General features: G+C 35.9%; 1 protein-coding gene across 2 annotated transcripts in view; it reads left to right on the top strand.

Annotated features, from left to right (window-relative positions):
• LOC149775527 (beta-1,3-galactosyltransferase 1-like) overlaps positions 1 to 15289 on the top strand; it is a 35835-nt gene extending 20546 nt beyond the window's left edge. For both annotated transcript variants that reach the window (XM_089943575.1, XM_089943574.1), the window contains exon 2: positions 12846 to 15289. In XM_089943575.1, coding sequence (XP_089799701.1) covers positions 13139 to 14278 — 1140 coding nt within the window. In that variant the 5' untranslated portion in view covers positions 12846 to 13138 and the 3' untranslated portion in view covers positions 14279 to 15289. The remainder of the gene's footprint in view (positions 1 to 12845) is intronic.
• Positions 15290 to 26958: the final 11669 nt, after the last annotated feature.

The following is a 26958-nucleotide window of genomic DNA, read 5'->3' as shown; positions in this document are numbered from 1 at the left end:
ACCTTTAAACCATTGCGAAAATTCCTGATTCTAAGTCTTGTATTACCACCAAAACGAGATATAAAAAGATGTTCTAAAATATACTGGGACTACATTCGTGGGTACTGAACCGGAAGTAATAATTGTGATCTGGACTCATCTAGTGAAACGTTATATTCACCGGCACCTAGTTTGGCACATTGCATAGTGTTTGATTTTCATATATGACTTTAAGTTTCTCTTTGCCGTTTTTTTACTTTGCACAGGATTTGATTCTCTTTTAAGGAAAAGGGATTTGCCAGGTTTCCTTACAGGGTATCCATTTAAATTACGACAAGAAATTGTAAATCTTAGGTATTGGTCAAATAATTTTTAATTCCGTTTATTTTCGTGCATGGTTGATGGTTGTAATTTGAGCTTTTAGAGTATGCGTCATTGCCTTCTTTCTATGTGCACCTTTCAAAAGACTGTTAGTTTGGTGGTTTTTACTTCCTGGACTTAAAAAACATGGAAGAAAAATACCCCTATCTGAAAACTTTTAAAAACTTTGATATAATTTATGAATCATTTATTGCATTTTCGGAAGCTGATACTGCCTACTTTGTGCATAGCTTCCATAACCTCCTAATGTAAAAAAGTTCAGTCATAGTACATGAAAGTAACACAGAGGTATGCCACAACTCTATGCTGTGCATGTTGACAGCAGAGACAACTTCACGTTATATCGGCCATTCTCTCATCAAGTGTAGACCATTGCCGTATTCAAAATCATACCCTATTACGCTTCGACTATTTAACTTTAGAGGACACTTAGTGTCCATTATGGTAAGATATTACATTAGTATTTAGCTGAACTAAGCGAAGGAGACATAGGTATGTAACTGTGTGTATGCTTTGTAGCGATCATTAAAGAAAGTCTTGGAAAAAAAAAACAGACGTGAGTCACGCCAGCTGCACCATTTATAGATATAGGGTCAAATTAGTACCCTTTCGACGAGGAGAGATGGAGTACTAACATTAGTACCAAAGTGACGGCAGATTGCTGTCAAATAATCCATGTGCTATTCTTTTCCCTTTTTGCTCGGTGACAGATATATAATGGGCTATTATTTTCGCTTGTTGTTAGGTGACCAATACACCCACTGGCTATTCGTTTCGCTTGTTGTTCGTTGGCTGGACGAAGAAACCAATAAATGACGAACAAACTTTTCATTCAAATAAGTGAGGTTGATAATACAAGGTCTTAACTTAAAGGGGATTTAGAAATAATGGAAATGAAGATCGTCAACTAGCGTCGTCATTCCTTCTTTTTGGATCGTTATTGTGAATGGGCGTTGTTTGCCGTCTCACCGTATGACGTAAGACCCATTCGTTTACTGGTGTAAACTGTTCCATAAATAAAATCAGTATAGATTGTCACAATAATAGTAATTCTTTACCTTCGTAAAGGGGATTTAGAAATAATGGAAATGAAGATCGTCAACTAGCGTCGTCATTCCTTCTTTTTGGATCGTTATTGTGAATGGGCGTTGTCTGCCGTCTCACCGTATGACGTACTGGTGTAAATTGTTCCATAAATAAGATCGGCATTGATTGTTACAATAATAGTAAATTCTTTACCTTCCGGACATCCATTATTTGAAATTAACATCATTCACATGAGTTAGCCCTTTGGCTATGGAGGGGGCTTACCGCCATAATTACATGCATGTATTTTCTGATTTTCATTGATGCATTATTGTAAATGGCTGCTCGCAAGTGCTACTTCAATAATTCTATCCATGTATATTATATTCTTCATTGATGCAAAGTGTACTTGGCAGTTTGCAAGTTTTACTTTCCTTCTGCATTATTGTCAATGGCTGCTTGCAAGTGCTACATTCATAATTCGTCATGAATTTTCTATGTTTCGCTGATGCAGGCTGTTAACACATTAACCCCTAGCGACGACTTTACGGGGCAGGAGGTAGTAGCCTACTGTCGAGCTCTGTAGCGTCATGGTCATGCACGATACACTAACTTGGGTGGTATTATAGAAAGGTAGACAGATGTAGCTCTACAATGATACCAAATAATCTGGAATATCTAGTTGCACTACAAAATACAGATAGAAAAACCTCAGTTTTTGGACCCGACTTTTTTTTAACGCAAAATTCGCACGTGGTCGGAATCCCATTTTGTGTCCGGATTTTAGACTTTTTGGTCTCAGATCTAAGGCAAACTTGTATGAACTGCAAACAGACAGATGAGCCTTTGCAAAAAGTAGAATAAGATGGGCATTTGGAATAAAGAGTGGTCTCCATACAAAAATAATGGCTCCGTTTAGCAAAAAAAAAAAACAAAAAAAAAAGACGTACAACTTTTACCCTTCTGCTCATGCGCGAGTCAAATAGCCAACGATAAACGATGTTTCTAACACAACTAGGCAGTATGTTATTGAAAGATGACCGGCGATTTGGTGTTTTCGAGTCTATTCAGAAATAGCTTTCAAAATGTGTTTCCTATTCGATTTTCAGGCAAAAATGGCAAAACGCTCCAGGGGTTAATGTGTTAACGGCTGCTTGCAAGTTATTAGATCTACTTTCCTTCTGCGTCATTGTATCTTGCAGTTTGCCAAACGCTGAATTCATTCCGTAGTTTTGTCTTATAGCAAATGCTATGTCAGATATTACAAGTTTTAATATTCTATTTACAAACTTGATATATCTCAAGTTACAGATTGCACCTTCTAAAATCATGATTATAATGTAGCATCAAGCACGTTGCAAGTTAGCAACGCGGAAGTTAGATTAACATAATGCCTCATTATGACAACAGATAGCGCTGTGACACGTCAGTTTCTTACAATACGACTACTCCCCTGACCCTAGCAGCAGGAGGTTATACCGCTTTACGGCATGTTCGGGCGTCTTATTTAAAATATCGTCATAGTCAGCTGATTTCTTAGAGTATTAACATTCAGAAGAGATGTGGCTTGCAAGAACAAAAGGAAAAAAAAAAGAAAAAAAAATAGAATGTATAAAATTGTATACAATTAGATATATTTACACAATGTTATATTACTGCTTACCCTTCCCACCCCATTTTTATTTGGACATTTTGTGGGTGTAATTTACCGCTACCGCACGGTGGCAGAATAGGGTAGCCACTTACAAACAAAGTTTATGGTCCTAATTCGTTTATATATTCTCATTACACTGTTATCAATTTCGAGCACATTTATTTTTTTAGAGTGCAGTGCAATCTCTGCTTTTTATATCAGTAAAGACCTCATAAGGTTTGAGCAAATAGCAGATAACTGCACCGCAAGACTAAACTTTCTCTTTCTTGTTTACTCACGAGAGAGAGAGAGAAAGAGTTGAAGTTTCTGTTTATTCTCTCATTCCTATGAAATTAATTTTCACTGTTAATCAGTAGTTTACAGTGGCAGTTTCATTATATATGCATGTATATATATATATATATATATATATATATATATATATATATATATATATATATATATATATATATATATATTTGATTTAATTTTATCTGATTTAATTGTTTTAAGCTTTAAAATCTTTTTTTAAAATGTCATTATATGTCAAAATAATGTTTGCTAGGAACTCGTACTTATTCCAGAAAATAGTTTGACCTTGACTGTTCTTTTTAGTAAACACATAAGCTGACTTGGTTTCTGACCTTAATCAATATTAGCAGCAGCCACGTAAATAAGTTTTATTTTAATTTTAAAATGATTGTTTGTTGTTGAGGTCACGATGGGACTACGTGATTTGAGAATATACATTTCTTAAAATTTTATTTCTTAGAGTAAAATGATTGGTTTTTGTCAAGGTCATGTTCGGCGTACGTGATGAAAACATGATCACGTGACCCCCTCCCCACTTTCGATTTCGCAACTTGGGAATTTTCGAAACTGCGTTTTAGAATACGACATAATCTTTGTTTTAGAGAGATATTCTCAGTTGGGCTTTTTCATTACACTGGAAAGTGTCTGCTGTGTAGTTTGGAGTTATTTCAAATTATTTGGATTCAAATAAGGCATATATAAGGCATATTTGCAACTATTTGGCAAGCCATTTATCAGAAAAAATGGTAAACTGTCGCTCCTTACCTAATACCAAGTCAAGCAACCATTACTTGTTGACTATAATGTGTGCGTCTTCAAGATTTATATAGGCTATTCCTTTGATGAATACTACAACAAGGACTGTTATAAAAGTTTAGGCAATGTTTTTAACAGTTGTTTGCCACCCCAAATCTGTCCAGCAATTTTATTTTTGATTATTTCCAACAACTTATGCATGAATTAGACATCTAACAGTTTAATTTTTCTGCCAATATCACCCTGAAAGTCATGGGACTAGCAAAAGACTGTCTGAAAACACTCTTACCTACCCACGATAGCGTATACAATTATATAGAATCAAACACAGACAGTGATCAGTAAACTCCTGTGTTGTATAATTATCGAGTAAGATCAGGAGAGTTATTTCCGCATGTTGGTAATTATCACCAAATGAAAGACCCCACGATTACCCCAAAACAGCAAAAAACTGTCCCAAAACACCCTCAACTATCCAGGATATATGTAGGCAATTAAATACAATCAAACCAAATAAAAAGACAGTGATCTGTAAAAAAAATTGCAAAGAGCACCACTCTTAATAAGTCGGAATCATGCGCCACTACATTCACATTTCAACAATTCTTTTAGTTTAAAAAAACAACTTTAACGTGACAAAGAGTAGCTGAATAATTAGAACCTTAGGGTGCTATATTTATATTTTTAAATTCTTGAACCAATTTATTATTTTTAATTGGTTTGATAATGGTAAAAATGACTTTAAATAAAAGTAAAATCTTCTATAACATACTTTTTTGTCCCTAATTATTTTCATTTTTAGAGACACAAGTTTTAAAGAATGCAAACTGGTTTTAAGGCTGTTTTTTATATAAATACATTCAGAGTTTAACGGTTGAGGTTCTGATCCTTAACATTGCAAATTAAGTATTGAAAAATAATCGTAGACTAAATATAATACATCTAATAGCAAGTAAACAGTGTCATTACGATAAGAACATGATTTTCTACAATTTGATTATTTCGGCTTTTGCGACAAAATATCTTTCAAAATTGAAACAGAAAACCTTTAGGAAATCTTAATTTCTTTTTAATGTCATTTTACCTATGAACTTTTTAATGTGCTATTGATGTTGCTCTGAAATATTTTATTTTCTCGGGAGATTATGTACAGTAGTATCACAGGAAAAGATGGACGTCTGTGATGTGCGTCAAAATGGGTGACATACAAAACGATCCGTACAACTTGGGGTCGTCTGATAAAAAGCTCGTTAAGAAGAGTTACAAGGAAATATATCATTGTCGTTTCTGATCCCTACTTTGCTAAAATAACTGATGTTTCCGAAGTAATGAGATACATCACTAAGAAGTAGATTTGGTAAACGGTGAAAGTAAATACTGAAGTGCGTCAAAACTGGAGTTGAAGAAGATGGACCACACTGCTGTAATATTGTGTGTTTTTGTTTTCGTAAGGTGCTTAGATCTTCGAGAAAACACATGGTTTTAGAGAACGATTGAAACTTCGTTGCTAACGTACACCTTAAAAAGGGTACTGAAAGAAGTACAATGTTTATTAACACAAAATGAATACCCAAAAGTTCCGTGGGAAGCATTAATTATTTCTGGTGAAGGATAAACTTTAGAAATTTAGAGCGCCATCTGTTGTCATAATTCCATGCTAATCTGTACTATGATATTATGACAACAGATGGCGACACGAGTTGGACAACAAAGACGATACTGATAAAAAGCGTAGCATTTATATTGTTTCAATGCCGAATCTGTATGGAAACATTAGTTGGAATGATGTAATTATAATATGGCAAGCTTATAAACAGAGTATGCAAAACCTGACATAGCGTTTGCCTTACGACAAACTACAGAATCAGTTCAGCAGTTGGCAAATTGCAAGATACAGTGACGCAGAGGGAAAGTAGATCTAAACACTTGCAAGCAGCCATTGACAGCTTGCATCAATGAAGAATAGAAAATGCATGACTAGAATTGTGAAAGTAGCACTTACAAGCAGCCATTTACAATAATGCATCAAGGAAGATTAGAAAATACAAGCATACATGTTTGGCGGTAATCCCCCTCCGTATTAAACGACAATCTAGCAAGATGACACAATTATAAAACATGTCGAGCCTTCCCTGATCTGTTTCTTTCTTCATGCAGAAACGACATATATATATATATATATATATATATATATATATATATATATATATATATATATATATATATAACATCGTCGTATTAATTGTTGCGTGAAGTTAGGAAATCCTTATTTACAGTGTTGGTTTGCCCCTTTAATGTCCCGTCTCACTGAATTGTGTATTCACGAGAGACCAGTACATGACAATCAACAAGAGCAAAGAAATTAAGTTTTTCTTCTGACTAGTAAACAGGATAAAATAACATTTAAACATTGTAAATGTTCTGTGCTGTCATCAATGACGACCAGGTGATAAATGGAGACGCACATAGGTCATGGACATGAGCAAAATAACTGATATAATGATATAGCCGTGAGATATCATAGCAAACATGTTGTTCTACTTGTTGTCATAGAGTTTAACGCCATTTTGTCAGCACAAGATAGGCTATACATGGCGGCCAGTATTAATGGTGGAGGAAGAACCCGGGAAAACCCCGGAAAGAATCACCGACCCACGAGAAGTTACCGGCAAGCTTTCTAACATATCAACATTGGCCGAGCCCGAGACTCGAACCTACGCAGACAGAGGTGAGATTGCAGTGATCCGTGACGGAGAGGCTTTAGACCACTCGGCCACTCGGGGCCCCCAGAGCAAACATGATATAGCTGCGAGATTGCATTATGTTAAAGCATAGCAAACATGATATAGCCGCAAAATTGTATTATGTTAAAGCAAGGCAAACATGATATAGCCGCGATGTAGCATTATGCTAAAGCATGGCAAACATAATATAGCCGCGAGACTGCATTATGTTAAAGCAAAGCAAACGTGATATAGCCGCGAGATTGCATTATGTTAAAGCATAGCAAACATGATATAGCCGCAAGATTGTATTATGTTAAAGCAAGGCAAACATGATATAGCCGAGATGTAGCATTATGCTAAAGCATAGCAAACATGATATAGCCGCGAGATTAGCAAACATGATATAGCCGCGAGATTGCATTATGTTAAAGCATAGCAAACATGATATAGCCGCGAGACTGCATTATGTTAAAGCATAACAAACATGATATAGCCGCGATATTGCATTATTTTAATGCGTAGTAAACCGTGGGTAGCAAACAGGGAGGGAACCATCTAAATGTGGTATTGATAAATGGTACAAGTAAAGTTTGTATTGGTCTTCAAATTCGATTTGGCCTTTTGTCTTTCATTATATACACCTGGTACATCTAGTAGGATTGCATGCATTGCTTTTATTAGATGATTATGACGCAAACGGAACGGTTATCGAATATATCAAGGACACCTGAGAGAGAGAGAGAGAGAGAGAGAGAGAGAGAGAAAGAATTCGCAACATCTCGTATCCAGGACTTTCTTATTACGTTTATATTGAAAGATAGCAAGGGTGTATATTGCAAATAATTATTTCTCGCCATTTGGGACTGTCGGCTTGAGACGGGTTTTTATTAGGTTAAAACAACTATGAGCTTGAAAATGCAAATTAGAAATGGAGGACCAGGATCACTGTCATGAGAAACAGATGCAATTACTGTATAAAAACACACCCAGAAAACAATAACAAAGACACAGCGAAAACGAAGGCATACCATCTCCTTAATAAATTAAAAAGGTTCTCCTTCATAACTGATTAACCTATCCTGAATATGTATCACATGAGTGAGATGTGGACTGGATTTTTTAACGTAACTTTAACAAGTTGAGTCATATGCTACGATACTTGTCGTGTGGCAGTTTATAATATGATTGTATTTTATCATGTACACGCCTGTCACGTGTACGTCGGCCTTCTAAGCGATTTATCAGTGTGTTTTTTGGTTTATTAAGGGTGTGAGATTACAGCATTATGTACAGTTATGAGACGTTCCTCTTAGATCTTTTTTTACTTAAGGTCTTGGACTGTTTAAAAGTGTACAGGATTATGTAAAAAATTAACAACAAGAAAAAAGAACAAACACCCACCCCAAAAACCCAACAAAAACATGATAATGTTTGTGTGTGTGTGTGTGTGTGTGTGTGATTTAGATTTTTAACGTAGCTTTAAAAAAAATTCAGTCATATCGCTACCCTGTCAGCAGTGTGGCAGTTTATAGTCAAGTCTAGCACTGGGGCATCATGCCGCAGATATGTAGCATAATGTCCCACCAAGTCACATTATCCTGACACCAGGCTGATCAGTCCTAACACTAACCTCTTAATGATGTGCGCCAAGCGAATCACCTGTTAGCACCATTTTTTAAAGTCTTTGGTATGGCTAGGCCGGGGTTCAAACCCGCGACCTCCCGCATTAGAGGCGGACGCTTTAACCACTAGGCCACCGGAGCGATAACATGATACGTTAATTTATGAATGTTTATTCTTTTATTTCCTTTATCTTTATTTGTATGCTTTTTCATGAGTGTTTGCAATTTTTTCTTTAATCTTTTGTCTCAGGTTGCATGTTTACTTTTGACTGGAGGAACACGTTTTCCCGAGGCTTTTGACAAGGATTTTGTCTTCCCTACATACATTGTGCTTGGCAAAATATAGGCTAGATTATGCTGATGTTGCGTCGAACCCTATGCACGCTCACATACATATAGAACAGAACAGCACCAAAACTTAATCTTTCTTAAACTATAGTGTCACATCTATTAGTATGAAGTAGAATATGAAATACAATACAAGCATGTATAAGAAAAGTACAAATGTATGACATGCTTTGAGTGGTACGTCTAAATACAAATATAAAACACGTGATGATTGATATATCAAAATACAAATATAAAACGTGATGATGGATATATCAAATACAAATATAAAACACGCGATGCTCGATATATTAAAATACAAAATGCGTAACATGTGATGAGTGATCCATGTAAGTATAAAATATATTACACGCAATGAGTGATAAAACTAAATACAAATACATAACACATTATGATCGATGTATCTATATACAAAATATATAACACGCGACGAGTGATATTTCTAAGTACAAACATAAAACTAGAATCAGATATACATCTTAATATAAATAAATACGTAACGTGTGATGAATGATAAATATAAATATATAAAGCGTGATGTACATCTAAATAAAATATATAACACGTGACGAGTGATACATCTAATTCTAAATACAAGCATATAACACGCGACGAGTAATATACATCGAAGTACAAATACATAACACGTATCGAGTGATACATATAAATACATTGCAACCCAATTATACTCATAACACAGTGTTCAGTGCAGTATAAAATGTGAGACTGAACTCGAGAAAAATTCGGAATAGACACTTGCGATGAATTCGAAGTGGGATTGGACACATCGATTGAATTTTGCGATATAACATATTTTAAAATGTATACACTCTGATAAAGATTATTGTACGTGGAAGCTCCATGGATGTATTTTTTCTGGTTTGAACATAATATTTCATTAACATGCACGAGTTCTATAAATCTGAAAACACCAAGTCTTGCATAATAATAGGAATTTATACATTTCCGATGAAGATATAGGTACTCATGACATACTAATACAATGAGTTACTTATCTTCTGTATCATTAGTGTTACATTACAATAGTACAACATTAATTCTATTTCGATTCTTTTTTCTTTTTTCTTTTTTGCGAATAACGGGGCAGTTTCATTTCCTAATTGCTCTGATGATAATTTCATCTGAGCAAAACAAACTTTAATTTTAAGAATTCAAAATGTTCACATAATCTTCAAATTCAAATAATTGCTTAAAATTTTCGTTCGAAGGTAAAGTGCGACTATTCTGAATATCATTCGTCCATTTTTAATGAATGCATTTAAAACTCTTTGCTTAAATATTAAATGAAAATTCTTCGCATCAACAACATATGAGTCATTCCAAATATATGAAAAGTCTTATAGAAAGAAAAACGGAGAGACCGACCGCAGGTTTCAGCAAACATCATGTACCTACATATCCACTTACTTGACACCCAAACACCTGCATCCATTTGTATTCATCGGTACAAGTATTACATAGGATGCTATAAATAGCTGTGGTAAAAGTTGTAGGAATATTCTTTGTTGTACACATCGGCTATATATCGGCTCCACTTACGCCTCTTGTTGAGCAAATCGAATAGGAAAATGCCCGTTTTCATGCATATTGTATATCTAAGTAAGATTTGAAGATTGCGGTGTGTATAAGCAGATCACACATGTATGTTATTGTGTCTGGAAAAATATATTTTGATATAATATTATAACCTTTTGATTGAATATTATATCATTTTGATTGAATAGTATAGCACATGGATTGAATATTATATCATTTTGATTGAATAGTATATCACGTTGATTGAATAAGTTATCATTTTGATTGAATAATATATAATTTCGATTGAATATTATATCATTTTGATTATATAGTATATCGTGTTGATTGAATATTATATCAGTTTAATTGAATATTATATGATTTTGATTAAATAGTATATCACGTTGATTGAATAGTATATAATTCTGATTGAATAGTATATCATTTTGATTGAATATTACATAACCTTGATTGAATAGTATATCATTTTGATTGAATATTACATAACCTTGATTGAATAGCATATCATTTTGACTGAATATTACATAACCTTGATTGAATAGTATATCATTTTGATTGAATATTACATAACCTTGATTGAATAGTATATCATGTTGACTGAATATTACATAACCTTGATTGAATAGTATATCATTTTGATTGAATATTACATAACCTTGATTGAATAGCATATCATTTTGACTGAATATTACATAACCTTGATTGAATAGCATATCATTTTGATTGAATATTACATAACCTTGATTGAATAGCATATCATTTTGACTGAATATTACATAACCTTGATTGAATAGCATATCATTTTGATTGAATATTACATAACCTTGATTGAATAGTATATCATTTTGATTGAATATTACATAACCTTGATTGAATAGTATATCATTTTGACTGAATATTACATAACCTTGATTGAATAGCATATCATTTTGATTGAATATTACATAACCTTGATTGAATAGTATATCATTTTGACTGAATATTACATAACCTTGATTGAATAGTATATCATTTTGATTGAATATTACATAACCTTGATTGAATAGTATATCATTTTGATTGAATATTACATAACCTTGATTGAATAGTATATCATTTTGACTGAATATTACATAACCTTGATTGAATAGTATATCATTTTGACTGAATATTACATAACCTTGATTGAATAGTATATCATTTTGATTGAATATTACATAACCTTGATTGAATAGTATATCATTTTGATTGAATAGTATATTATTTTGATTGAATAGTATATTATTTTGATTGAATATTACATAACCTTGATTGAATAGTATATCATTTTGACTGAATATTACATAACCTTGATTGAATAGTATATCATTTTGATTGAATATTACATAACCTTGATTGAATAGCATATAATTTTGACTGAATATTACATAACCTTGATTGAATAGTATATCATTTTGATTGAATATTACATAACCTTGATTGAATAGCATATCATTTTGACTGAATATTACATAACCTTGATTGAATAGCATATCATTTTGACTGAATATTACATAACCTTGATTGAATAGTATATCATTTTGACTGAATATTACATAACCTTGATTGAATAGTATATCATTTTGACTGAATATTACATAACCTTGATTGAATAGTATATCATTTTGACTGAATATTACATAACCTTGATTGAATAGTATATCATTTTGATTGAATATTACATAACCTTGATTGAATAGTATATCATTTTGATTGAATAGTATATTATTTTGATTGAATAGTATATTATTTTGATTGAATATTACATAACCTTGATTTAATAGTATATCATTTTGACTGAATATTACATAACCTTGATTGAATAGTATATCATTTTGATTGAATATTACATAACCTTGATTGAATAGCATATAATTTTGACTGAATATTACATAACCTTGATTGAAAAGTATATCATTTTGATTGAATATTACATAACCTTGATTGAATAGCATATCATTTTGACTGAATATTACATAACCTTGATTGAATAGCATATCATTTTGACTGAATATTACATAACCTTGATTGAATAGTATATCATTTTGACTGAATATTACATAACCTTGATTGAATAGTATATCATTTTGACTGAATATTACATAACCTTGATTGAATAGTATATCATTTTGACTGAATATTACATAACCTTGATTGAATAGCATATCATTTTGACTGAATATTACATAACCTTGATTGAATAGCATATCATTTTGACTGAATATTACATAACCTTGATTGAATAGTATATCATTTTGATTGAATATTACATAACCTTGATTGAATAGCATATCATTTTGACTGAATATTACATAACCTTGATTGAATAGCATATCATTTTGACTGAATATTACATAACCTTGATTGAATAGTATATCATTTTGATTGAATATTACATAACCTTGATTGAATAGTATATCAGTTTCATTGAGATTGAATGTATCATTTTGAATTAGGATGTTGATTATTTTCTCTTTATTTTAGGAGACCAAGCTTGATCAAGATATAATTTAACACTACACCAAAACGTTGTGACAGCTTGGGAGTATAAATCTATAAGAAAGGAAACAGCCATACAGTGTCTGATAACCATACAGAGTGCAATAATCGGATTTTTCACAGTACAGTGAGTATGTAGTGAAAACAAGAAATAGTCTCAACAAGGTATTATTAGCAGTAATTCAAGTCTAGATTCAATTTGTAAAGGCAATGAAGTGATAGTAAAGGAGAAAGATCCGCGTTGAAACATTCGCTCGTGAGACTAGAAAAAATCTGCAATGTCGCTTCAAAGAATTATTTTTAGGAGAAAGGGCTATACTCTTGGACTGCTGATCATTACATTGACAACATTTTTATATTTTACAACGGTATCCAAGACGCTAGAAATCGCAAATGTTGTACCAAAATATTTGGTGGTTTTCACTTGCAATGAGAGTACATCAAATACTCATCACCATCCGGAACCATCAATCCTGCCACCAGTTGTATCTACACAGATTATTAAAGAGATTCCACGCCACCTTTCATATGTCTCCGAACCTGGTTATCCGATAATGCTTTGGAATAATTACCTCATCAATAACCCGGATCTGTGTAAAACGGCTGACAATATATCAATCCTTATTATGGTGAAAACAAATCCAGTGAATTTTGAGAGAAGAAGCGTTATTCGAGATACATGGACTAATAAAGCGTATTTTCAACATTTTGGAGTTATAAGGGTCTTATTTTTGATGGGCGACCCTCAAAACGAAACGATTCAAGAAAATATCTCCAGGGAATTCGATGAACATTCGGACATTTTACAAGGAGATTTTCTGGACACGTACAGAAATCTGACGAACAAAGGAGTCATGGGATTACGATGGATTACGGAGAACTGCATGCAAGCAAAAATGATTGTAAAAGTGGATGATGACGTTGTGCTAGATACATATAGACTGCTGGAAATAGTTTATCCAATGTTTGAAAATAAGACTCGATATATTCTCTGCAACATATTTATGAATGGGAAAGCCCCAATAGTGCGAGATGTCAAACACAAGTGGTATGTAAAGGATTCTGAATTGAAGAACATTGGATTGTTAGATAAAAATATTTATCCGCCGTATTGTAGTGGGTTCACGGTGATTCTAGCCGCAGATCTGATTCCAGCAATGTTCGGAATAGCACACGTGACTCCATTCTTCTGGGTGGATGATGTTTATATACATGGATTACTTCCCTTGAAGGCCAGAAGGATAGACTACGTCAGTCTATCACGCAATTATACCTTTAGTTACAAGCAAGCCACGAAATGCTTTGGTCGTAAATTAGCTTGCGATGTTCTGTCTGTAGGAGAAACAAAACTGCACGAAATGAGACCAATGTGGAATATGATTCAATCTTATCACAGCAGACACACAAAAAAAACATGATTGTGCAGTAAATTATATTAATGAGACATCATCAAGAAATGGTATACAATGTTGCTTACACACAAACGAAGGAGATATTTTATGTGTACAAAATTAAACGCAAGGTACATAGCCACCAAATGTTAGCACAGCGTTCGGTTGATACCAAATGTGAACTACTACTTTTGAAGACAAGTTGGATGGATCTCGATTCCATTCATGCACTTCGACAATTTGAACGCCGTGATCATTGCTGGCACCATTTAGACATTGTCAGTTAAAGACTTAATTGTCCTTGAGGTCATTGCCTCAGATTTGTTGCAAAGTCCCCTCTTGGTACACTATGTAGATAATATGAGAAATGGATCGATCTATTAATAAAACAACGGGTTTAATGTTTGTACTATCGTATTGGTAAAATAATAATCAAAATATTAATATTTGACTCCTTTGTACTTTTCTTAGCGGTCAGGAACATCAGGGTGGCTGTTTCATCTTAATTTGTAGATAAGTAGATAGATAAATAGATGGTGTGAGGGGCATCCTGGAGAAAAAGTTCAAAAGGAGTTGCTTTAATATCAGATTGCTATATGTATAAATGTAAATTTCAATATTTTCATTATAATTATGTATCTTATATAGGTATTTTACATTCTAAACATGGTGGATTGTAATATAGCAGGTGATTGAGCGTTGTTGACCGATTGGTGGGCGCTGATTGCTTGATTGACCAAGGAATTGGATGGTGGTCGTTGACGGAGTGTGTAACTCCATACATGTAATCTTTTAGCCGTGGGCTAATTTTGGGGTTTGTAGTACCCAGTAGCAGCAGGGAAGTTGAACAGACCAGTGCGTCCAGCCAAAATAAAGCTTCCTACGCGAACTTTCTTCGTAGAAGCCTCAGAATTCAAAAATAAAGCCTTCTACGGAAGCTAATTTTCATGCATTTCAGACCAGGTGCATCGGGTGGTCGCGCCGTGTGTGTTAGTAAATATAGCGTTCGAGACAGGAAAAATAAATGTCAGGGAATAATTTTTTGTGTTAATTTTTTTGTTGCATGGTGGGGCTGCTTTTTCATGAATAAATTTGATCAAGACCAATTCGATACCGACTTCGTGGATCATGAAGATTGATCGTAATAAAACCGTGCGGCGTTGCCTGAGCGCGGCTGAACAAATTTTTAAACTTATTTATATCCATGTCGCCGTTGCACCAGGTCTGAGGGATATTTCTCAACGTGTGCGTGTCTACGCCATTGAACACCGATAAAATATTACAATTATCTCTAATCACCTTTGGAATCTGCGTATATCTCTGTGTTACGTAAATAACATCCGTGTTCTTGTGTCTGCCACGCGAGAATATCCTAGCCGGATTAGTTTGCTTGTCTAGCATAACGTCATCGAAAACAACGAGATTATTAATATCACCGTCCAAATTTTCCACGGATGGAGCTTCATTGATGTCTCTGATGAATTCGATTGTGCCTTCGTCGGTATTGTCGCTAAATTCTTTTAATACTTGATAACAACGCTGATCGTCCACGGATGGTGCAACCAAATACAATTTGTCCCATTTCAGCCATCGCATGATCAAATTCAACAACAATTGCGTCTTACCAGATCCAGATGGACCAATGATTATCATTCTAATCGAATTCGGTAATACCGCATGATGTTTCACTTGTTCGCGTCGTTTCGTGGCTGAAAAATCAATTACATTCATGTTACTAAAATACATGGATCTATATTGTGTTAAGGGTCGCAAGCACACGGCTACGATAAATCCAACTGAAATCGTTACACGAAATAACAGGAACGCAATTGCAGGAGAATGCGAAGTTTGTAAGACACGCAAGTTCAGATTTGTAAAAAAAAAAAACTAGAACAGGAGGAGATATCGCAGCCTCCATGAAAAATCTACCTGGGCTGCCCTGGGCGAAATATCCTGGAGAGAAGCATCTACCAGGGTACAATTATTGTGGACCCGGAACAAGGCTCGATATCAGACTCGACGATAATAACCAACCATTTCAGGGTGAAGATCCGGTAAATGCAATCGATAAAGCTTGTTACTACCACGACCTCGCATATCGCAGCGGAGATTTACAACAAAGGCATCTCGCTGATATCAAGCTAATTCACGCACTAGACGCGATTCCCGATAAAAGTTTCAAAGAGAAATTAGCAACCTGGCTGATAAAAGGCGCGATGAAAGGTAAATTAGTATTCGGTGCTGGTAAATAATATGGAACAAATATATTATTCTCCGCGAGGATTTTGGCGAGGAAAATCAGCAATTGTCAAACTCGCCAAGGCCGCTAAAGTAAAACAATCCGTCGCTGAATCGTGGTTATCAAAACAGGCAATTTGGCAAATATATCTCCCTCCACCTAAAAAAATACCATACGCGAGTTTCACCGTCAGTGTCCCTAATGAGGTCCATCAAGCGGATCTTATGTTTCTTCCTCACGATACCGTCGACGGAGTCACATATAAATATGTTCTGGCCATCGTCGATATCGCTAGCAGGTATAAAGAAGCCGAGCCATTATCGAATAAAACAGCAACGGAGATCGCTAAGGCGTTTAGCGAAATTTATTCCCGATCCCCGTTAACATGGCCGAATCTTCTCCAGGTTGATCCAGGTCGAGAATTTCTTGGTGCGGTTACTTCATTGATGAAAAAGAATAATGTCAAAATCCGTCGCGGTATTGTAGGTGTTCATCACAATCAAGCTATCGTCGAAAGATTCAATAAAACGCTCGCAGAACGATTATTCGGATACCAATACGCGCGTGAATTTATTCAGGATAATCGGTCTCACGATTGGGTATCAAGATTGCCTCATGTGATTAACGCGTTAAATAACGAGACAACTCGAACAATAGCAATGAAACCTGCAATTGCAATCACAAAATCGAATATACCCCTAAAGCGAGATTCCACAATTCAGCCTGTACTAGGTAGTGTCACAGTCAGGTATTTATATAAAGAAGGTGAGGCCGAAGGAGGAAGAAAAAGAGCAACCGACCCAACCTGGAGCGTTACAACACACAAAATATCCGCCATGACAAGATCGTCAGGAAGACCAGCTATTTATATCCTAGATTCGTTAGCGCCACAACGCGGATTTACCAAAGAAGAATTATAAATAGTACCAGAAGATACTCAATTACCACCAGCGTCATTAATGTAATTTGCTCGAATTCGTCCTAGTTGGGATAATTTTCTTACTCTCGATACGGCCAAATACACTAGATTTGACCAAGAAATTCTGTCATCGACGATCCAAACTTGGCCATCTACGGTCAATCCCTGTGACGAGTGTATCGTTGTTGCGTAGCCTAATTTCCACGGTGATTTTCTGCATTTATCGCGTCATTAACAAGACTAATATCAACAAAGATAATATCATTCAGGACCAAAATCTTTTCCTTTCCACATGGCAAAGTAATATTAATATTTTATCGTCGAGTATTAGCGGGCCTATAGCATAACGGTACCTGCAGCGTTGGAAATTTCTCACAATGCAGCTTGAATAACATTTCCTGAATAATATCACGAACAATTTTCCTACTAGCAACGATCAGATGATCTGGACGCCACAAATTTAGAAAATTGCTCATCGGAGTCTCGTCGATTATTTTTCTCATGACGTCACATTGAATCTTATTCGGCTGTAATCGAATCAATTTTTTGAATTCTGTCAGTAAAGTATCCGTCGATCTATAATCAGCGTCAATTTCCTCGTAATAATCAACGAAGTTTCTGAGCCACTCGTGAGGTGATTCGCCATCAATAGGATTAGGTTGGCCATGATCTCCGCACATTATCACAGCGGTATTTTTCCCTTCCAGCCAAGCTAATATCGATTTTAAAATATCTAAATTCACCGTGCAAATCTCATCAAATATTATGATCTTTTTGACATATTTATCGCCCATACGCACCGAATCCCATGATCCACCGCTGTACTTGAAATAACTGTGATACGTGCAAGAATTAACGCCACGCTGCTTTATTTCTCGCGCTAATCTGTGTGTCGGAGTTAATACAATCATGTCAGAATTTGCAAATAAATTTATCGCTCGCGTTGTTTTACCGCTACCGCCAGGTCCATTTAGGTAAACGAATTTACTGCGTGAAATTGGGTCAAACGCAGATGCGGCTGCCGATATTTCTCCAAATTTACCTTGATGAAATTCATCGCGATCTTCAACATCGGCGTCTTCACAATAATCTAGGATATCCTCGTTTTTTATCCTCCAAGTTCCCCAGGAGCTACCATCGGTGATTAAATTTTCTAGCCTGTATTGATATTTTTTATCGATATAAAATGAATCCGTCGCGACTCTTACCGCGATATCAGAAAATTTGTTTATCATCGACAGCAAATTTATACTTACATAGGCGAGCATCGACGATCGTAAATGTGTATATTGCGCTGATTCTCCGTCAAGGTAGCTAATTACGGTACCTAACTTTGCTCCATCAATGATAATATTTTCTCTGTTACAAAATATTCCTCGTGATACCGTATCGGCGATTATAAAATCCATCTCCGCATCGTTGATAAACAATCTAGCGTGTCGATGCTTGTGATCAACAGATCCACCTTGAGTAAATTTACCGATTATTTTTCTTCCTATATCTTTCGCGTTGTCACAGTCCGTCGGTAGCCACACATCGGTCTGTTTTCTGTAGGATATAATCGCCTCGCTCACTGTCAACGATACTAACATCGATGAATCTAGCATATATCTCAACAACACCGTAGGAACCCAGCGACGCTGAGATAAATGTCTTCCGAACCAAATATAACAAATTTTATGTAAATTTTCAGTAAATTCAAACGACGTGACGCAAGCGAATCCGGTCATGACAAAATCAGGCAACGGTCCGTTAATTGCTACTCTTGTCATCTCGCTGGTAGGATGACCAAATTTAGCAAAATAACCTGCACAATCGCCATATCCAAGGAAACTTCCAGGATAACACGCGCTCATGTCAACGGAAATCATATCTTCGAAATCGTACCTGGTATTCCATAATCCGCCATGGCCGTATTCGATACAACTAAGTTGAATATCAGCGAGATATTCGTTCCTTGTAGGTTTCCACGAGTTTTTCTCTCTAGCGGCATGAGCGGCCACAGACGGAACTGTAAAGCAATTTGTCAGTAACTGATCGGGATTCGACGAATATTTCACCGCGAGATTTTTCATCGACTCGTGTAATATTTCATCCCTGTAAATATCATCGCATGGCAAAATAAACTGATCGTATCTTTCTTCACTCGAGAATAACCATATCGATATTGGATCAGATGCGCTTAATTTTTTGATAAATCTGAACATGTCATCGGAATTATTATTCTCCGCCGCGAAATTCGCGGTATCTACAGGATAAAATTTGACCACACGATCCCGCGGAAATATCATTACCGACTGCGACCACGCATGTGAATTGTGATCGACAATCTCGATTGGTGCTCCTCGTGATCTATACGGCGACGAGTATAATATTTCTTCCGATAACGTTTTCACGGTAATTGGAAATTTAAGTTTCTTGCTCAACGCAGCTACATCATCCACCGATGCACCATCAGCGACAGTCTTCGCCCACGCGTTAATTTTATCCAACCTTAATTGTGTCAAACCAGATCCACGTCGAGCGTTTTTCATGTGCTCGATAACACGCTCAGCCACGCAATTTATCATCGGTGATTCTTTCATCGCAGGTAGATTGTTCACATCCGGATTATTATTTAGCCGATAAATTCCATAAACAACAGCGCTGGCTGGATAGGATCTAGCATAATAAGGGCCATCGATTCCCAGTAACAATCCTGGTTTAGAATTTTTATCAAAAACAACGTTTTTCTTACCACCACACACAGGATCTCGTTTATCGCGAATAATCCAAGTATCGTCAGGCATTTGTGCGATAAATTTTATTCCAAAGATAAATCGCTCTTTGTGTTCGGTTTTTATGTGCTCGATTATTTTCTTAGCTCGTTCCAGATTCATCGTAGCATCAACAGAGTTTGTTTTCCACGTCGACCAAGTGTGAATCGCTCCATCATCGAAGAACTCTTTCTTGGCCCGATCAACTTCAGGTATAATATATTCTGCCTCATCAAGATCAAATATATCCATGATTATATTTTAGACATATGTTTAAATTATAATGAATCAATGCAAGTGGATATTAATCGGCTCAACAAAATTTTGTGACAAATCCTGCAGAGGCGATTATTGCGGCGCTCACATACATGCGATTCGGCGTGGTAGCAAAGGACCACAGCGATGTTTAGTTTGTCAAGTTGGCACGCGAGGAAAAACTCGATTGTGTCTGGCTTGTGGAGGAGAGAATTATCGAGAATTGCGGCGATATTATGAAGAAAGATCCTCGTCAGTTATAACATGCGAAGAAGATTATATTAATCGATTCAAGGCAAATAACGATTTAAACATATAGATTATCATATATGAATCCAAAATCAGCGATTCCTGAATCAACAATGATTTCCGAGTTCAAATCTCATCCTACGATCGACGGATACGAGGCATCATCGGATGGCATCGTTAGACATATTAGAACAAAGAATCGTGTTGGTAAGGTTAATAAATCTGGTTACATAGCACATAATTTTAGTGGAGTAAATTATCTAAACCACAGGTTCGTATTCGAATGTTTTCACGGACCTATCAAGGGTGATCTTGTTATTGACCACATTGACGGAAATAAACTCAACAATAAATTATCCAATCTCCGGGCGGTAACTCCAAGTGAAAACTCTAAATTTGGTAATACCGGCGGATACAGAATACCAAAGGCAGTCAAATCGATAAATCGAGAAACAAATGAGGAAATCATATTTACATCAATGAGTACCGCTGCAAGATATTTTAGTATTAATAAAGCCTCAGTAATGCGAGTAGCAGAAAAAATAATCAGCGGAACATTTTCTTACAAATTTGGCGAGTGGATCGAGTTTTACTATATTCCGATAATTTCAGACTCAGAAAGTGAAATCGAAGATTTTTGAAAATTAATTAAATATTACAAAATATAATATAAAATGAACGAGGAAAACGTAAATAATATCATTAAAGCCATCGAGGATCTGAAAAATAAAAACAGAAATTTATCTTCAGATTTGGACACAGGTAAAATCCGGTCCGAATTTGAGACGATTGTCCAGGGGAAACTCGAATATAGGTACACGCTACCATCCGAATATAAGTTTATAAAGAAAATCCAGATTGCCATGTACCAATCGCTTGCGACTGTCAGCGATGATCAAATCGAGGATTTCGTTAAATTATCGACGCTGGTAGAAAAAGTAAGGTCGAGTTTATCAGACGTGTACGAGTCAAGAAAAATTACAAGTTCGCGCGTCAGGCAGCTAAAAAAGCTGGTCGATGAGAGTAAAATTAGAATCGAAGATTCTTAAAAATTTCTATCAACAAAAAAAAAACAAAATTTCAAGAATCTCCGATTCTAATTTTTATTATTTTTTTTATTCATTTTACTGAAATTGTACAATTTTCTTATTTCTGACTACCATTTACCCCATCAAATTTACGAAATTATATAAATTACTCAATTTGACGGGTATTTACCCCAGCAGATTCACGAAATTATATAAATTACACAATTTGTTGGGTATTTACCCCCATCAAAAACATAAAATTACACAAATTTCTTAATTTCCCTGATTTTTATTATTTTTTTTTATTATTTACTAAATTAATTTATTTACTGAAATTGTACAATTTTCTTAATTTTGACGGGTATTTACCCCATCAAAAACATAAAATTATATAAATTACTCAATTTGACGGGTATTTACCCCAACAGATTTACGAAATTATATAAATTACACAATTTGACGGGTATTTACCCCATCAAAATTAAGAAATTTACTAATTTTGAAAAATTTCATGGTTTTTATTTATTTTTTTGGTTATTTTTCTCTGGCGGGCAGATTTAAGAATCTTCGATTCTACGATCTCACCAGCAAGTTGATACTTAATGTTTCCTCGCGTATATCAAGCAAATTTCCATTCTGGTCCGTCAGTTTGAAATTTATCTTCGATAATAATCGATTGTGGCATCGCAGGTAAAACGGATTTACTGGCTCTTTTATTATCAAAAAACCCGGAGAGGCGCTAGGTGAAAACGAATATAAGATAAATCCCTGCTGTGCCTGCTCTGACACAGACGAATCCACGTTATAGCTACCTTCGACGACATCCGCGTGAAGATAAATCGCGATAACTTCCGTTATATTGACGATACCCGGCGAGATATGCCGTCCCCCTTCCGTTTGATCATTATTGTGTTTGAGAATTGATTCTGATTGTATTTTTTTAGTCCACGCGGTATGTAATTTCGGAAATAACTCATCGATGGTATCAGTGACGGATTTTCTCATTTTATCAACGTCATAATCGGGAAATTTGAAATTTGGTAGCGTTTCCTCGGTTAATCCAAATACTCTCATGAATTTTTGTTTTTCTCCTGAATTTCTGATCAACGTGAAGCTGCTAATAGGAAGAACATAATCGGCAATTGATATATCGTCGATTATCGCCCGAATGAACATGTCGTGATAATATTCAACATCATTCGCGAGTTGATTTAAAATCTTCACGCGTCCGATAATTTCGCTGCATGAGCCTGATTTATTTAAGATACATTCATGAAAGGATTCTCGTAGTAAATTTAATTGTAATTTATGTTCTTGATTAAATTCGTCGATGGTTTTTCTTACCAAGATACCATCTATGGGAAATATTATCCCGCTAATGTTGGTAGCGTCGAAGACTTCGACATTTGGAGGAATTTTGGGAAGAGGCAACCACGAGAGAATTCTTTCGTCCCTAAAAGTAAAAGCGAACGTTACCAGGTTAAATTTGTGGCTATTCATGAGATTGATGGCATTGTGGATCAGAGGCTTGTGTTTGATATTTCCGTACCATCCTTCGTCGGTGATAAAATCAGATTTTTTGGGTTCCGGTTGCTCTGGAGGAGCTTCCTCGTGCCAACCTGGAATAAAAACATCTGGTTTTTCTGGTTTTTCCAGAGGTGGGATTTCAGGCCAACCTAGCACTGTCCTAATCGATGATTGGTAAATATCAACGACATATGGCGATTTTACTTCGATTATCGATGACAACGTTGGTTCGTGTGCTAATATTTTTATTCCTGGTTTAGCGTCGCCGGTTATATTCGATATCCTACTGGTAAGTTCCTTGTCGATTTGCTCAATTTCGTAACTGCCTGTTGGTATGCCAACGACGATCCAATCGGGAGTTCCATCAGGTTTGTTTTTATTGGCAAAAACAAGTGAATTATTCGGCGATAATCTACCGAATGGTTTTGATCTAACATTGGGCCAGCTATTATAGACGCGTAACTGTGACAGCGCAATTTCCTTGACGCTAATTGGTATTGGAAAATCGATACTAAATTCTGGCCTGGTTGAGCTTGCCGATATCAGTGTTGTTATCAGTGGTGTCGTGTTTGTCACGATTTGAGTTAGTTCCGACATTATTGATATTCATTTGTTCAATCTCAGAATAGATATTTACCATCACGGAAAATTCGAAATCGGATATAACGCCGTCGTTGAGACTCTCAGAAAGCAGCGATGATAATTTCGAATACGCCTCGTTGACCTGGGATAGTTTACTCGTGTACAGGGCCAATTTTTCATTTGTACATGAGGATATTTTTTTTGCGATAATATTGAGAACACCAGCGATTGTTGTTGTTGATGATATTATTATCGTTGCTACGATTGGCGCGATTGTTGTCACCGCGGATAAGATTATTCCCGCGCCGGCGATTATTGCACTTACCGCGTACACAGCAACATCGATGGCAATTAATCTGCGTTGATATTTTTTTATTTTTACCTGATACTCGTCGAGGAGCTTTTTTAGCGAATCCTGCCATAAACGCGCCTGATTGTATCGGTAATCCGATGCGGTCATTTATTGATTATTTATTTAACCAATTGCGAGTATACTGGTTAAATATTCGAACATCACAAAAAATTCGATTGGTTCTGTAGTGGATCTATCTGGCGGTTCTAGCGTGAATTTTTCCGTGTATTCTTCGTATATCGGAAGAATTAAAAATCCGGGATGATACTCATAAGAGTCACGAAATCTGGGTTTTACTTTGAATCTTATCCCGGAGATAAAATATATTCGATATACACCACTAATCGGCAGTCTAAAGCTAAATGTGTTATTCTCGGGTGTCCATGTACCTCTGTGTAATTTTAACACAAATGGTACATGACAAGGAATATTTTCTGTTTCTACCACCGCTGGTATCGAAATACGCGCTAATATTCCAAGATTCATTGACGATATTTTTGTGTTAATATCGCTAATTTTTGTAGTTGCGTCAAGAAGTTTCGTGTTAAAATCTCCAATTTCTCCGTCGTACAACGATACATCGATCTTTTGACGCGCCAATTCACGTACCACGTTAATTTCCTCGTTGATTTTAGTAATATCCTCGTTGATTTTTTTCGTTTTCTCGCTGATATCATCGTGCGATGTTTTATCGCTTTTCTGACTCATTACGATATTTATTTCGGTAATATCGGCGAGAATATTAGTAATATCCTCGTTGAATTTTCTTACTTTATCGCTAAGATCGTCATGCGATGCTTGATCGGCTTTTTTCTTTGCTAGTTCGTTTGCGGCGGAGGAAGTATCGCTGGATGTTTTTATATCTTCCTCGATTTTTTTACTAAATTTAGTTAAGGTATCGTCGAGTTTTTTAAGATCGTTATTTAGCCTGTTAAGTCTTTTTGTCACTCTATCCTGAAGATCGTCGTATAATGTTTTATCGGCCTTCAGAAGCAACGTTGCTGATAACTCGTTGTCCTTTTTTTCCACATCCGCGATATTAGCCTTCAGGGGTAACTTCGCTATAATATCGGCGATATCAGCGATGGATTTTGATACCGAATCTGATAGGTGAGTAAATTGATTAATGCGATCGTTATATTCGTCTCGCTTGATTATATCTGTTATTTTCACGTTGCTGGTTTGTAATCTTCCTTCGCGGCTCTGAAAAACAGCAACTTCGCCAGGATCTACCTCTGACAGTGATAGAAGATTATTAATATCATCCCTGGTGGCGAATTTTGATGTATCAACGTCGTCTACCTCCTTCTTCCTGTAGAGGAATCTTCCGTAAATATCAACCATGATATTTATCTACGGCGTATTTAAATACGATCCTATGATACGGGTCGGATGATTTTGAAATTGCATCAAGGACATTAATTGATTCAGGACCGCATATCGGTGGATCCATTAACGTCTGCGTCGGAAGTGTCGAATACCAAATTGGAATATTTAACTTTGACACGTAATCGATAAATTCTTTTGGTGGAGCTAGTCCGTACGAGTCAAAGTAAACAACTTCGCGAGGATTAATCGCGTAGGCGACCCAATGTGTGCCAGGACCGGTATTTGAATCGAGATTTATTATTCCTGTCTCGGTGGGGTTTGGTTTTTCTGGTAGTTGATCCCGCATAAATACGCCTCTGAAAAATTTTATTTTTTTATTTTTTGCTTCGCTGAATAAATCTAAATTTGAATAGGGCGCGCTAATCTTAGGCCGGATCCGTACGGGGGGCGTCTTAGATAAAGGCCGCTTCCCTTTTTTTTACCATATCGCCCTCCCATTACTTTGTGTACTAGTTTGTCGCCTACAGCTCCGGCCGCACCTAATCCTATCGCTTTTGCAATTGCCGGAAGAGCCCCGGATAATAATCCAGGAATAGCAGCTAGGAAAGGGAAAATTCCGCCCGTTTTGACCATGTCTCTGATGGCACCTATACTAAGATTCACATGAACGCCGGAATTCGCTGATTTGGCTTTGGTGAAACGTTCACGTTGACCCCTAGTTAGCGACAGTTTGTTAGGACCGCCCTGAATTTGATCATTTTTCAGGGTTAATTTCACACCGCATCGCTTTGCTGTTGCTGTTTGGAGTTTTTTCATCTGACCCGGGGTCAGAGTTACGCTGACGTGTTCGTATGGCATATTAATAATCGTTTAATCTAAATTTAGAAAATCTTCAAAGTTACATTTTCTCAACAGGTGCGTCGATAATTCTCATTCTGCCACTAATTCCTTCTAGGATCATTGTTCTATCGCTGAGAATAACCGCGATTGCTTTGTGATTAAGTCCACCTGTGTTAATTCTGGCTTTGAAATGGATATCAACAACAGATTGCTTTACCAGATCAAGATGCTCCAGGGAAAAGTAATAGATAGGATAAAGTTTATTAAAATCTAGCTGTGATATTTGCAATCCGGTATCGATATTTTGATCACGACCCATGAAACTTAACAAGCGATGATACGCACGAACCGTCGAATGATTTTCAAAATCAACTGATATTTCCTCGGATGGTTCTTGTTGGCCATTTACTCTCAACGACACATTTGTTGCTCCAATGTGATCAAATATCATGTGACTGTATAATTGATGATATCTATTGGTACGCAAAAAAGCGATAAAGATATGCCTAGGTGCAGAGGTACCCTGCTGCGATGCAATACGCCAGGTAAAATCACCATTAATATTGATAGTTGTGGAATCTGTTGTTGTTGTCAGCCAAGACATAACAGATTTACCGCCTTGGTTCATGAA

Source organism: Sinohyriopsis cumingii, chromosome 19 (genome assembly GCF_028554795.1).
Source record: "Sinohyriopsis cumingii isolate HCF-2022 chromosome 19, ASM2855479v2, whole genome shotgun sequence".
In the NCBI taxonomy this organism is placed as follows: Eukaryota; Metazoa; Mollusca; class Bivalvia; order Unionida; family Unionidae; genus Sinohyriopsis; species Sinohyriopsis cumingii.
The sequence above is the reverse complement of the archived record's forward strand: the minus strand, read 5'-3'. Positions and strand labels throughout refer to the sequence as shown.